The sequence below is a fragment of the Anser brachyrhynchus genome (genome assembly GCF_964034855.1).
Source record: "Anser brachyrhynchus genome assembly, chromosome: 30".
NCBI lineage: Eukaryota > Metazoa > Chordata > Aves > Anseriformes > Anatidae > Anser > Anser brachyrhynchus.
Window position 1 is genome coordinate 575335 of NC_137723.1, and position 11375 is coordinate 586709.

An 11375-nucleotide genomic window follows, 5' to 3' on the forward strand; every position below is an offset into this window, starting at 1 on the left:
CTTACCTGAGTAGGATGAGTTGGAGCTGGAGGAACTTGCCGCATCGCGGCAGCTTTTCCACCGCTTCCTCTTCCTCGCCCACAGCCTCAGGAGGGGTCTCACCGGTTCCTCATCCTCAGAGGTCTCGATGTCAGGGATCCAAGCCTCTTCCCCTTGCTCCAGATGAACGAGCAGCCCAGGGCTGTACGCTGGGAAGACTGCTCAGTTAGACAGCAGTGGACTACTGGGTAGAGCACAGCCACGCATGAAGCCTCGTCACAGGGAACGTGGCTGTGATCTTATACCTGAGCCCTCTGCAAAGCAAAAAGAAAATCCACGTGCCCTGGGCCCTCTGAGGAGGGAAGAGCTGGGTCTTCCCAGAGCAGTATCTACACCCAGACACTCATCTCTCAAGAGAGCTCCAGGTGATTCAGAAGGCAGATGCACGTCCCAGGGCATAGGAAGCTTGAACCAGAGGAATCAGCCCCAAGATCACTCCTCAAGAAGACAGAAAAGCCCAACAGCAGGGAGAGTGGATGAGAAATGCAGAAACTGCCCGTCTGAACAGATTCAGGGAGTATGGAGCAGGAGGAAAAGGAAGGCTGGAGAAACAGAGAAAGGAGAACAGGTTGTGACCCAGGCCTGGCAGATGGCCTGGATGCATCTCACCCAAGTGAGCTTCATTTACTTGGAGAAAAATCTGCCACACTCACAAGGTAAGGGGCTGCCTCTTGTTAAAGCAGGGACTTCAACCAGTTGAACGTCTCCTCCAAGAGCAGAACGTTGCAGAAGTGCTACGGGCACACAAAGCAAGAAAGGATGCTCAAGGACAGAGCTGGAGTGGGCAGCACTACACAAAGGCCAGCGAGCTGCATGTCTGAAAGGGTGACTTTTGTCCTCTTATCCACTAATGGGCACCAGTGTCCTCCAAGCCTGAATCATTGCCTTTCGTTATTTCTTAGCTGGAGCAGCTCAGCTTGCCAGAGAAGGGATGGTCTTCACGTCAATACCATCTAGAAAACCAGCAGAAACCTAAGCTAAAAGGTTTAGTACTGATGCTACCCAGTCCCACAGTGAAATTGCATTAGAAAAGAACAACAAAGACAATAAAATATCTGGGAAACCTGCAGGATGATGAGATTTAAGTTTATCTGGGTCATCTGATGACAAAGCAACTCTGTTTCCTTTTTGGTGTTGTTTTGCCCTTAAGATCGGAAGTTCCTAATAAGCACAATAACTTGGGCCCTTCTTTAGAGCCTCAAAATATTGCCTGGATGCAACCCTGCTCCCAAACACCGACTGGATAGCAACCAAGGAACAGCCCAAATCAAGGCTGTACCTGTCATTATTCACCTAGGGATCAACATCCACATGTCACCTTGTGACGAGCAGAACCCCAAACCTTTCCTTGCCCATCCCAGTGCCCTAAATGCTCAACTTGAGTCATCTTGCCATCTTGCTTACTCTTCTCCTGGACCTGCAACTCACGTCTCCTGGCCGGAGGAGCCCATGGACTTCATCACCCATCAGTCAGGAGAGGGCACTGTGAGCCCAAAGGAGCCTCCCAGACCCATCTAGCAAAACCCAAAATTTCCCATTTTAACTCAATTCAACACCAGCAGTTTTGCTCAAGCTGCAAACCATATTTGGTTTGGGGTGTTTGAACCAACCACAAGGGTTTTGGCATTTAAGCCAAGTTCTCAGCTAAGTTTCTGGCTGTGGATTAAGTAGAAATCCCTAATTACTAAAGAAATACCTAATTAGCATTATGCACAGACAGATCCCCTAGCAGTTTTCACCCTTGCTGTCCATATCCATCATTCTGCCTTCTTGTCCTGCTGATATTTCTCTTGGGAATTCGCAAGGGAAAGGTGGAAAAGCAAAGAAACAAACAACCTCAAGCGTGCCAAAAGCAGAATCCGAGTAGATCCTGTGCAGTGCAGGAGCAAATGAGTAAAGCAGGAAAAAGGTTTTGAAAAAGCGTAATTCGTTTGGAAAGGAGTCTTTTTATGGTGCGGGGTCCCCCTGGTGGCAGGTCTTTTGCGCGCCCTTAGCAAACTCCCCGCATGGTCCTGAGGCTGAAAGGGAGAATTGTCCCTGGTGCATGGCACAAGAATCTTAAAAGGTCCTATTGTGAATTGGTCAGAATTTGTCAAATTTTTTGCTGTCACTTTAGAGGAGGAGCAGAAATATTTTTGCCCAGGGTAGTGTGGCCGAGCGGTCTAAGGCGCTGGATTAAGGCTCCAGTCTCTTCGGGGGCGTGGGTTCGAATCCCACCACTGCCAGCTTCCTTTTCTGGGAGCAGGGGGGACCCCAGCCCGGATGGAGCACTGCAGGGTGACACAGCAGGAGCCCTGCAGGAGGGAGCAGCACATCTGGGGTTCTGCTGGACCCAGTGCAGAAGCTGCAGCCCGTTCCCAGGGGAAGGATCCCACTCCTGCCTCTGCCCCACACTGCTCCCCCTTTGACTGCACATCCTTGTGCCTCTAAATAGTTGTAGGAAGCCGGCTGAGAGCTGAAGCCAGGGGGGTGAAGCCCTCCAGGGCATTGCAGTGGGTGATTTTCAGCCCAGGCAGCATCTCCCACCTTCCTCAAGCCCCCTGCCCATCCCTGCAGCCCAGCACCCAGATTAATTAATTTCTCAACCATGCTGGCTTAATTAAAAGTACTTAATTACCAAAGCAAGCATCACGCACAGAGTCACCCAGGGAAGCTCCACAAATGGTATATGGACAAGTACTGTGGAAACTCAATCAGATTTAGGGTTGATTCCACCGTCCCTTTTCCACAGACATCACTTTGGCAAGGTCCCTTTGCATTTTTCTCCCTTGCTTTCCATACCCATCATTCTGCCTTCTTGTCCTGCTGACATTTCTCGTGGGAATTTGCATGGGAGGATAGGAAAAGCAAAGAGTCAAGGATTCTCTCAAGCATCCCAAAAGCAGAAACCCACCACAGAAGTGCTCGCCAAGACAAGCAACTTACAAAGCAAGAAAAAAAATGAGTTGAAAAAGCGGCATTTCTTTCAAAAGGAGCCTTGCTGCTTGAAACCAGGAATGGAAGGGCTACATGGAAATGAACTTAGGGAATATTCAGAGACCGGTGTGTCCTCCTGAACACCGAGCTGCCCGTCACGGCTGGGGGACTGCGATGCTCCAAGGGAATTTTGGGGATGGGGGCAGAGCGGTTCCCTACCTGGCTCGAGTGCAGGCACCTGATTTCTCTGCAGGGGGGTTGCAAGAGACCATTGCTTATCCGTGGCGATCACTACTACCTCTTCGAATGCCTCGGGCACCTGGAGGGAAAAGCCAAAGTAAATGAAGTTATAGAAAAGAAAATATATATGAGGGTAAAGGTAAAGTGAAGATAAAATATACAAGTTAAAAGTGAAGATGGCAACGTGAAAATAAGAATGTAACTTAAGCGTAAAAGTAAATGAAAACAGATGTAAATGAAAATGAAGGTGAATAAACATAAAGAAGAAATGAAAACAAACACAAATGAAAATGAAAATGTACAAATAAAGAGGATAAATTGAAACATAAATGAAAATTATAAACAATATATGTATAAAGAAATGAAAATAAACATAAATGAAAACAAACACAAGTGGAAACAAACATAAACGAAAACCAACACAAATGAAAATTTAAAATAAAATTTATAAAGAATGAACAAAAACAAGCACAAATGAAATCAAGCACAAACAAAAACAAGCACAAACAAAGTCAAACACCAAAAAAAAATATAAATATTTTTTAAAAATCAATAAAAATGGCTTTAACAACCCCTCCTGAAGCTGGTACCCCCCAGTGAGCCCCTTACATCCCTTACCTGGGCAGACTCCATCGCTGCTACCCGGTTTCAGGGCAGCAGTGCCAGGTGCAGTCCGGGGGCCATGGCTCTGCGCACCCTACAAAAATTAAACTATTAGTGGTAATAGCACGTTAACCCCCACACACCTCCACCCCCAAAAAAAAAAAAAAAACACACTTTTTTTTGGTATTTTTAGAGATATTTGGTTAAACCCAGCCCGGAGGTTTGAGGGAGTTATTTTGGGGATGCGAGGACTCACCCCACAACGCACCCCCCACGCCCCCTTCCTCCGAGCTTTAATTTTAGGGGCTCCGCGTTACCTGCGCGCCCCCGCGTTACCTGCGCATCCCCCTGCTACCTGCGCGCCCTCCGCCGCCGCTGCCTCCCCCGTGGAGGAGGAGTCGGGGGGGGGGGAGGTAGTGTTAGCCCACCCCCCTTCCCCTCTCCATATTGGGGGTGGGGAAGGGCCGGAGCCAGCCCTGAGCACGATTTTGGGGAGAAAAAGTTAGTTCTGTTGGTTTTTTTTTTTTGGTTGGTTTTCTTTTTTTTATTTTTATTTTTTTTATTATTTTTTGCAACTCTGCCTGGCGAAGCTGGGAGGGAGAAATTTGGAGGTGAGAAAAGCTCTGCCTGAGCCCCCCAAAACCAGCCCTGCCCAAGGAGGAAATAAGGAAAAATGGGGAATATTTGGTTAAAACCCCAAAATGGGTGTCAGCCAGCAGTTGCAAACGCTCACTGCTGGCTTCCTTGGGAGATTTATTGCAGCTATTTTAAAGCACATCCCGGTGTCCCAATACTGATTTAATTCCCACACCTCTACCCCTACACCCAAATTAAAGGAAAAAAAAAAAGTACAGCACAAACTTTCCATGATTCACTTAACCTCAACAAAATTTTAGAAAATTCTAAATTTCTACAAAAGTTTCTAAGGCAACTTTTTCCCTTTTCACCGTCCAATATTAAAGATAGGGATTTCCCTAATCGATGTGGGATCTGAAATAAAACAGGCCTGGGGTGGAAAATTCAACCCAGCACTGAACTTTGCTCCCAAAGGCCTTGCCTCGCTTTGAGCCCACAGCATCCTCAAACTCCAAAATTTTCCTTTCCCAATTAAACTAACTTGCAAGAAAACAAATCCTAGAGAAAAAAAAAAAATGCACATTTCTGTTCTGCCTCATTTTTTTCCAAAATAAAAGACTGTCCAGATTCAGATTTCCCAGGTAGAGAAACCTTCCTGAAGCGCGGAGAGAGAGATTTTTAAATTGCATTGTGCACTTAAAGTGAGGCTTTTTTAGTTAGTTTTTTTTTTTTTTTCCTGCTTGATTTCATTAGCACCTTCAGCAGGCACTGACCCCTTTCTTTTACAGCAGAAAAAAAAAAAAAAGGAAAAGAAAAAGAAAAAAGGAAAAGAAAATCCCCAACAAATGTTTGTCTTTAGGAGTGCAGTTATTTCTTTATCACCCTGATGAATGGGAGCTGCCTGGGCTCTGCATTTCCCACTGCACTACCACCCCCACCCCCGCCAGCTCAATTTCCTCCTCGACCCAAGGCAGCAAGCTACAATCTGTAAAAAAAAAAAAAAAAAAAAAAAAGGGGGGACTATTTTCCAAAAAGGCCCATTTTCAGAATAAGGCCCATTTTCAAAAAAATAAAAATAATAAAAAAAAGAGGGGGGCAATTTGAAAAAAAAAAAAAGCCACATTTTCAAAAAAGGCTCGTTTTCTAAAAGGATCTATTTTCCAAAATAGGCCCATTTTAAAAAAAAAAAAAAAAAAGCCCATTTTCAAGTAAGCCCAAGAGCTTCCATCACTTCCATCAGGAGAAAATTGTTCCTAAATCCCAGAGTTGCCCAAGTTGCCCAATTCCCAATTTTTTGGTGTCTCCAGGGTTTCTCTTCCTTAGTGGGTTTTACCATGATTATTTACCAGGCCAGAGAGGGGCAACCACCCACACACTCAATTAAATATCCTTAAGATTTCAATCCTTTAACTTTACAGCGCTCAGTAAATCTGATATAGGAGCAAAGCACCCCAAAAGCCTCTCAAAAACACTGAAAAATGCTTATATGGTTTATGCCCTCGAGGTGTGATATATAGTTCTTGGGTAGAGGTCTAACCAGACCTCAGCCACTTCAAACTGCGTAAAATTATTGCATTCACAGAAATTTTTAATGTTATTTAATGTCAATGTTATTTAATATTAATGTTAGTTCATGTTATTTAAAGTTAATGTTATTTAATGTTAGATAATATTAATGTTAATGTTATGTTAATGTTAGTAAATGTTAATGTTAGTATTATTTGATGTTAATGTTATTTAATGTTGATGTCAACATCATATAATGTTATTTAATGAACAACACTGTCTTTTCCATAAGAACTCTTATGTTCTTATCTTCAATAAACTTTTTGCATAAGAAACTAGCTTTTCCACTCATCTACCCAAACGCTAAATTCCAAATTTGCAGCATCACCTGCCTTTCAAAATCTCTTCCTTTATTCACCAAAGAGCCCTTTCTGCCTGCTGCCCCGAATAAGCTGGTGGCTCATGGTTTGGGTATAAGTTTTTTCTCTCCTGAGCTGTTTTTTTTAGCTTTTTCTGGCTGCAAATATTAATTGGGTGCTTCTGCCCTTAATCATCATCTCCCCATATTTCCACGGAGAACGCAAGAGCCCATCTTGGAGATGTTCACCCATGGGGAAGCAGGGCTGGCCAAGGCATCCATCTAAAGCAATAAATATGCCAAAACCCATGGGGAATATGAGTGAAAGAAGAAATTTAGGAAGAAATTTCAGCTCCCCATGCCAACTGCCTGGGGAAAAAAATAAAAAAAAATCCACCTTATCACCCCTGCTATCCAGGACCACCCCACAGGTGCCAAGTACCCTTTCTTCCAGAGATTGCCAATCTGATACATACCTAATGCAGCCCCATGCTGCTAGTCAGCTTGGAAAGCCTTCCCCAGGCTATTTCTGGTCCCGGGGAACACTTTTTTTTGGGGGGGGCCTGCTATTCCAGCTGGGGGAATAAAAGCCTGCAAAGCACAGGATGGCTGGAAGGGACATTTCCTATTTTCCATGTGCAAACAAGTGCTTTTTTTTTAGGGGGAAAATTCACAACAGCCTTCCAGCCTGCATGCTGCTTGATCTCTCTTTTTTTTCCCTCAGTTTTCTGCTATTTTATGTGCTCACGTGGGCCAAGAAATAGTGTTGTTTTATTTATTCTTTCCTCTTCCCTCGTATCTAAACTTCCTTGCAGCTCAGCAGATAGCATACAAAGAAATTTGAGCTGCTTCAAGGACTTCTACCCCCAAAAAGATGCCATCGCCCCATCCAGTGGCCTGGTTTGGGTGCACAGAGGGGCTGTGCCTTAAAAACAGGCTCCCCAGTTGCAACGGAAGAAACCAAATCTCTCAGAAAGCATCTCCCAAAAGGCAAAACCACCCTTCCTCCTGCAGTAACCACCAGGACCATCTCACGGGACCTACAACAACCTGCACAGCCAAGGAGACTCCATTCTTGCACTGCTCTAAGCCCATCACCCATTTGGGAACAGAGGAGATTCCCATGTGGACAAGCCTTTAGCTCTGGTCTGGTCACCATCATGAGTGGCCATGGCCTGAAGGTGAACCCCAAAAATACCTCCATAGTGGTGGTCTCAGCACCTGGCTGGCGACCCAGGCTGCACCCACCTCCTGCCGTTCCTCCGCTGTTTCTGGTCTCGAGGAATCTTTCTCGTGCCCAAAGAAACTCAGCTTGCACTGCCCAAAAGGAGTAAAAAAAAAAAAGCAGGAACTCCTCCTGGAGGGACATCACGTTTAATGGCTGCAATGCCAGCTTCAGACGTGAGCAACCCAAAACACCTCGCACACTTTCTTGTGCTAAGAGCTTTCAATACTTCTTTGGCCCCTTTTTCTATCCCCATGCCTGCTCAGGCCCCGCAGCTTTCACAGACTTCCTCACAACTCTTCCTTATCGCCTCCTTCTGTGCTGAAAAAGTCATAAATTTTGGTTTGCCTTCCCAGTAGCACGCAGGGCTCAATTGTTCGACCACCTGCCTCGCACTGCCTCCTTATCACAACATCCCCAAGGCCCCTCAAAGCACAAAGACATCCTCTGCTTTGCTAAAATAGTAAAACCTGGGCATTTTATCATATAAAGTTGCTGAGCCTGTGTAACCCTGTAACCTCTAAGCCTATATAACATCATCGGGGAATGTGGTTCTTGGATATCCAGACCAGCTCAAGGAGAATCCATCGGATGGTCATCAGATGGTCATCGATTTTGTTTCGCTAAAATATGAACCAGTCACCCTGGACTCAGTTTTGTGCACTGGATGGATTCAGAAACTTCAGTCGGAAGAGATGCTTCATGGTTTTAACAGGGTTTTCCAAGGGGGTGTGATGTGTAGGGGCTGCTCCAGAGTGGGATATGGGGCTGGTACCCACTGATGGTCCCTTGGGGCATCTCCTGCCCAAGAAAATGCATCTGAGATGCACACTTAGGGGTGGGAAGACTACATGCAAACCCCCTTCCCATGAGATTAGGCCTGAAGGGCACATTTATGCTCCTAAAATTAGCATTAGGATCCATTTCCTGTATGTGAACCCAAAGGACACATTCTTTAAAATCCCCAGTCCCTCCAGAATAGGGTCAATACAACCAGACTGTATATTGGGAATAAACCCTAGGGGCTGCTGTAAAGTTTGAATACAACCCTGGGATTTATTATTATACTTATTATTGTCGTCGTTGTTGTTATGGGGAGGGGAGGGGGGGGGGGTGTCTCTTTGCAAGTTGTACTAAGCCAAAAAAAAAAAAAAAAAAGGATGCCAAGGACTATGCACAAGGCTGCATCTCAAGAGCAAAGCCAGAGATTGGGATCAGAACGGTTTCTCCTCCCAGCCTGGCCCTGCAGGGGATAAATCTGCCATGGGTGGGTGCTGGGGGGGGGCTGGGGCTTTGTGTAGGGCCCCCCGGAGGGATGTTTCTGCCCATTGTGTCAGCCCTGGCCATCCCGGCCCCATTAACTTCCCGATGGCCCATCCAGGCAGCTGCCCAGGGGCTTAACCCTTTCCTCCCAAACTCATCCAGGACATTTGCCATCATTGCAAATTCCTGAGCATGCACCCCCCACCACCACCCCCCTCCAAAAATAGCTTTCTTCCCCCAAAATGTTCCAGAGGCAGCACCTTCTCCCACACAAACCCCAGTCCCCAAAATCCCTTTTCTTCCCAAATTAAGTTTTTTGCCAGCCATGAACATTTTGTTTTTCCAGCTTTCTCAAGACTCTTCAAGGTGCTTATCCTCGTGCCAAGGAGTTAAAACTATGTCATCACTGGAACCTCATCTATCCTCCCTCAAATATAGGTTCATCTGCCCAGACAGCTTTATTTGGGCTTCTCCCCACTGCCTCCAGCACCTTTTCTCACCCCACACCAGTATCGTCCCTTTGGTGCACCCTTTGGTGCAGAAGATGGAGCCAGGAGTGAAAATCAGCCGTTTTCCTATGATATGATGACAAAACACAGAACCATTCGGCCAAAGAAAAAAGAAAAGAAAAGAAAAGAAAAGAAAAGAAAAGAAAAGAAAAGAAAAGAAAAGAAAAGAAAAGAAAAGAAAAGAAAAGAAAAGAAAAGAAAAGAAAAGAAAAGAAAAGAAAAGAAAAGAAAAGAAAAGAAAAGAAAAGAAAAGAAAAGAAAAGAAAAGAAAAGAAAAGAAAAGAAAAGAAAAGAAAAGAAAAGAAAAGAAAAGAAAAGAAAAGAAAAGAAAAGAAAAGAAAAGAAAAGAAAAAAGAGAAAAGAATTTCCTCCTTTATTTCCTCGTTTTCTCTGTTTTTAGCCATTTTTGGATGCTTTCTGGGCATGTCCCAGTGGCAAGGGCACACTTTGGATCTGGGGAGATGGGAGCAGCAAAGGATGCTCTTGGGGTTTTCATCCCTAAGACACAACATGACCTTACCCCATGGCTCTGCAAGTGCATATTCTTGTATGCCATTGAATCTCCCCACCTCCTTTTGACTCTATTAATCCCAAACCCGCCTATAATTGAATTTTTGTTTCCCCCCCTCCATTTCTTTAGAGAATCCAGCGGGCAAGATCCTCCCCTAGTGGCTCTTTTAATGCTACCTGTTGCTCAGCTGGCACTTGGTTTCTTTGCTCACTTATTTTGAGGCTTTTGCTACCCCTTTAACTACAGGACTGGGCTTTCTTTGTTCTGCAAACACCTCCCAGGGCTTTTGTTGAGGATTTTCACCGCAAATGAAGGCCCCTTTTGCACACAGCTTTTGGCCCTGAGGCATATTCAGCTTCTGTACCAGCTCCTATTTTATTCTGCACATGCACTCCAAATTCCTTGGTGCATTTACATCCCATGAGATACGGGGTACCTGAGCTTCTGGGGGGGACCAACACCTGCACTCCAAGGGGCATTTAGAGCTCAGAAGGATGTGAACCTAAGGAGCCTTGGCTGGCTGTGAAGCTGGCACTAACTGCAAAGCTGGTGGTGCTTTGAGGGGGGAGTTAATAGGGTCCAGTATGGAGCAGCAGCTCCTGAAGGACTGGGGAGCCAAGAACAATAACCCAGCCATAGCCCCATCCCATTCCCAATAAAAGAGTTAGGAGGCAGAGGAATTTAAGGGGAAAGAGGAATGATAGGCAATCAGCTCAAAGAGAATGACTGTTTACGTTAAAAAATGCCATTAGCTATACTAACCATATTACCAGGGTTGAGGAACATGGGGGGACCAGTCAGTTTCCTTATAAAATCATGGGGAAATGGACGAAACCAGGGCTTGGGGAGAAAAAAATGCAGGTCTGGAGCCTTCCAGCTGAGGGCTCTCCTCTTTTGGAGAAACCTGTTATCTTCTTAGCTGCTGAGCAGGAGAGGAGCACTCAGGGATGGGCTGCTTGCTTTGGGCCCTGGCAGCTGTCCCTCATCTTGAACAGCAGGACGGGTCAGGTCCTGCTTTTTCTTTGCCTTTTTTCATGACTTTCCAAGTTCGGTGTTGAACTTTGGGTGCTCCGGGGGCACTAAGTCCCCTTCCCAGTTGCAGTTTTGAATGGGATTCATGCAGAAATCAAAATCCCTGCCTCTTGTCTGCACAAGCAATGAAGGGCACCTACCTTGGGTCCAGATTAGGCTGCTCCCACCCCTGCTGCAAGCATCCAGGCTCCTCAAATGGTGTAAAGCAGAGGATGCCAAGTGTCTTGAGGCTGGACCCAGATGCAGGATGGCCTTGGTGCACCTCCTGCCACCGAGATGCTGTCTGGGTGGCTTCCAGACAGGCCCTAGCCTGCTTCACAGGAGAGCTCAGCCTTGCCCACAGCTCCTCCTGATGTTCAGCCCAGCTTCTGGCATGACCTGGGGCTCTGGATCCTCATCCGAAGCCAGCTGCACTGCTGGATCCTTCCTTGCTCATCTGCCTTGGGGTGGGGGCCCTGCCCTGGCTGCCCACATGGAGATCTCTCTTCCTGTCCAAAACCCGAGACCCCCAAAACTGAGTGTTTTCTGAAGCTACAGTGTATAAACTCAAAGTGATGGATCATGGCTTGACCTCTGTCTTCTCCATTTGCTAACCCA

General features: G+C 46.0%; 1 protein-coding gene across 9 annotated transcripts in view; it reads right to left on the reverse strand.

Moving 5' to 3' along the window:
• The window catches only part of LOC308184222 (uncharacterized protein), a 29868-nt gene extending 18925 nt beyond the window's left edge, over nt 1–10943 (reverse strand). The window contains exons 1-5 of one of the 9 annotated variants that reach the window (XR_013942607.1): nt 4135–4267; nt 3814–3892; nt 3175–3274; nt 693–773; nt 6–188 (exon numbers count right to left, since the gene is read on the reverse strand). Coding sequence is in view for 8 of the 9 variants with exons in the window: in XM_080571108.1 (XP_080427234.1) it covers nt 6–188; nt 693–773; nt 3175–3274; nt 3814–3828 (379 nt within the window). In the remaining variant the exon portion in view is untranslated. Of the gene's footprint in view, nt 1–5; nt 189–692; nt 774–3174; nt 3275–3813; nt 3893–4054; nt 4112–4134; nt 4268–7486; nt 7511–10918 lie in introns of those variants that run through there. The other 8 variants (XM_080571108.1, XM_080571107.1, XM_080571106.1 and 5 more) reach the window with 8 other exon arrangements.
• Between the last annotated feature and the right edge of the window lie 432 nt (nt 10944–11375).